This window comes from Penaeus monodon, chromosome 33 (assembly GCF_015228065.2).
Source record: "Penaeus monodon isolate SGIC_2016 chromosome 33, NSTDA_Pmon_1, whole genome shotgun sequence".
NCBI classification, from domain to species: Eukaryota; Metazoa; Arthropoda; class Malacostraca; order Decapoda; family Penaeidae; genus Penaeus; species Penaeus monodon.
In genome coordinates, this window is record NC_051418.1 from 25,986,146 (window position 1) to 25,987,032 (window position 887).

Genomic DNA, 887 nt, shown 5'->3' on the forward strand with positions numbered 1-887 from the left:
TGGCTGGACGAGCTGCATAAATGACCTCAAGGAATACCTAGTGTTTCCTCTTTTACTTCACCTTAAGAGCGGCAAGAATATGTAATTGTCTTGATTATTTTCTATCTCCGTACCTATTTCATAGGGTTTGGTGAAACAAAGTTAGAATGTTAAATTTTGTGCCTGGTATGATTTTAAATATTGCAAATTGTCATGCAATAGCTTTCAGATTGGTAATACAAAATAAAAACTGGGCTTATATGTAACTAATGAATTTGATGTTGATTGGTTTTAATGGACTTATTTGTCTTGGCGCAATAGTTCTAGTTTTCAGAAACTAGCTATACTGATGAAATTAACAGTCATGTTAATTGTGAAACCTCAGAACCTGTTGGTGCTCCGGCAAAGACCAACAAACCTTTATTGTGCATTGTATATCAAGAAGTCCCCAATAAATTATCTGTATATTCAGAAGCAGTTTAAGTTGCCAAAGTGTAAATGTTGGAAAGTATATTTCAAGTCATACCAACCAGCAAAGCCAATACAATTGTTATGTGTGGTTTCTGTAGACTAAAACTATAATAACTGAAGCAGTATTATAAACAGTTTAAGTGGTTGAGTTCTGGATAGGAATATTATACTTAAAATGAATAAAATTTCTATAAAGTAATTCAAGAACACTTTAAACCTAAAGTATTTGTTAGGGGTTGGCTGAATGTTAACATTTTTAGTTGCCAGTGTGCAGTTATTAATATCAAGTATGTGTTGGATTTTTTTTTTGTCTTATGGATTTTATAAAAAATATCTTTAATAATTCATAATCACCATGTTATTTAAGTTGTTTCCGTCTTTGCCTGCAGTGAGACCATAAAAATATCAGCTACATGATGTATGTTAATGATTTTTTA

The 887-nt window shown here is 31.3% G+C and overlaps 1 protein-coding gene across 1 annotated transcript in view; it reads left to right on the top strand.

Moving 5' to 3' along the window:
• Nucleotides 1-887, top strand: part of LOC119594190 (TELO2-interacting protein 1 homolog) — a gene marked incomplete in the record, with an annotated part of 11,250 nt that overhangs the window by 200 nt on the left and 10,163 nt on the right. Inside the window, 1 exon segment of the mRNA XM_037943258.1 lies at nucleotides 1-81. Within this exon segment, the coding sequence (XP_037799186.1) occupies nucleotides 1-81 (81 nt within the window).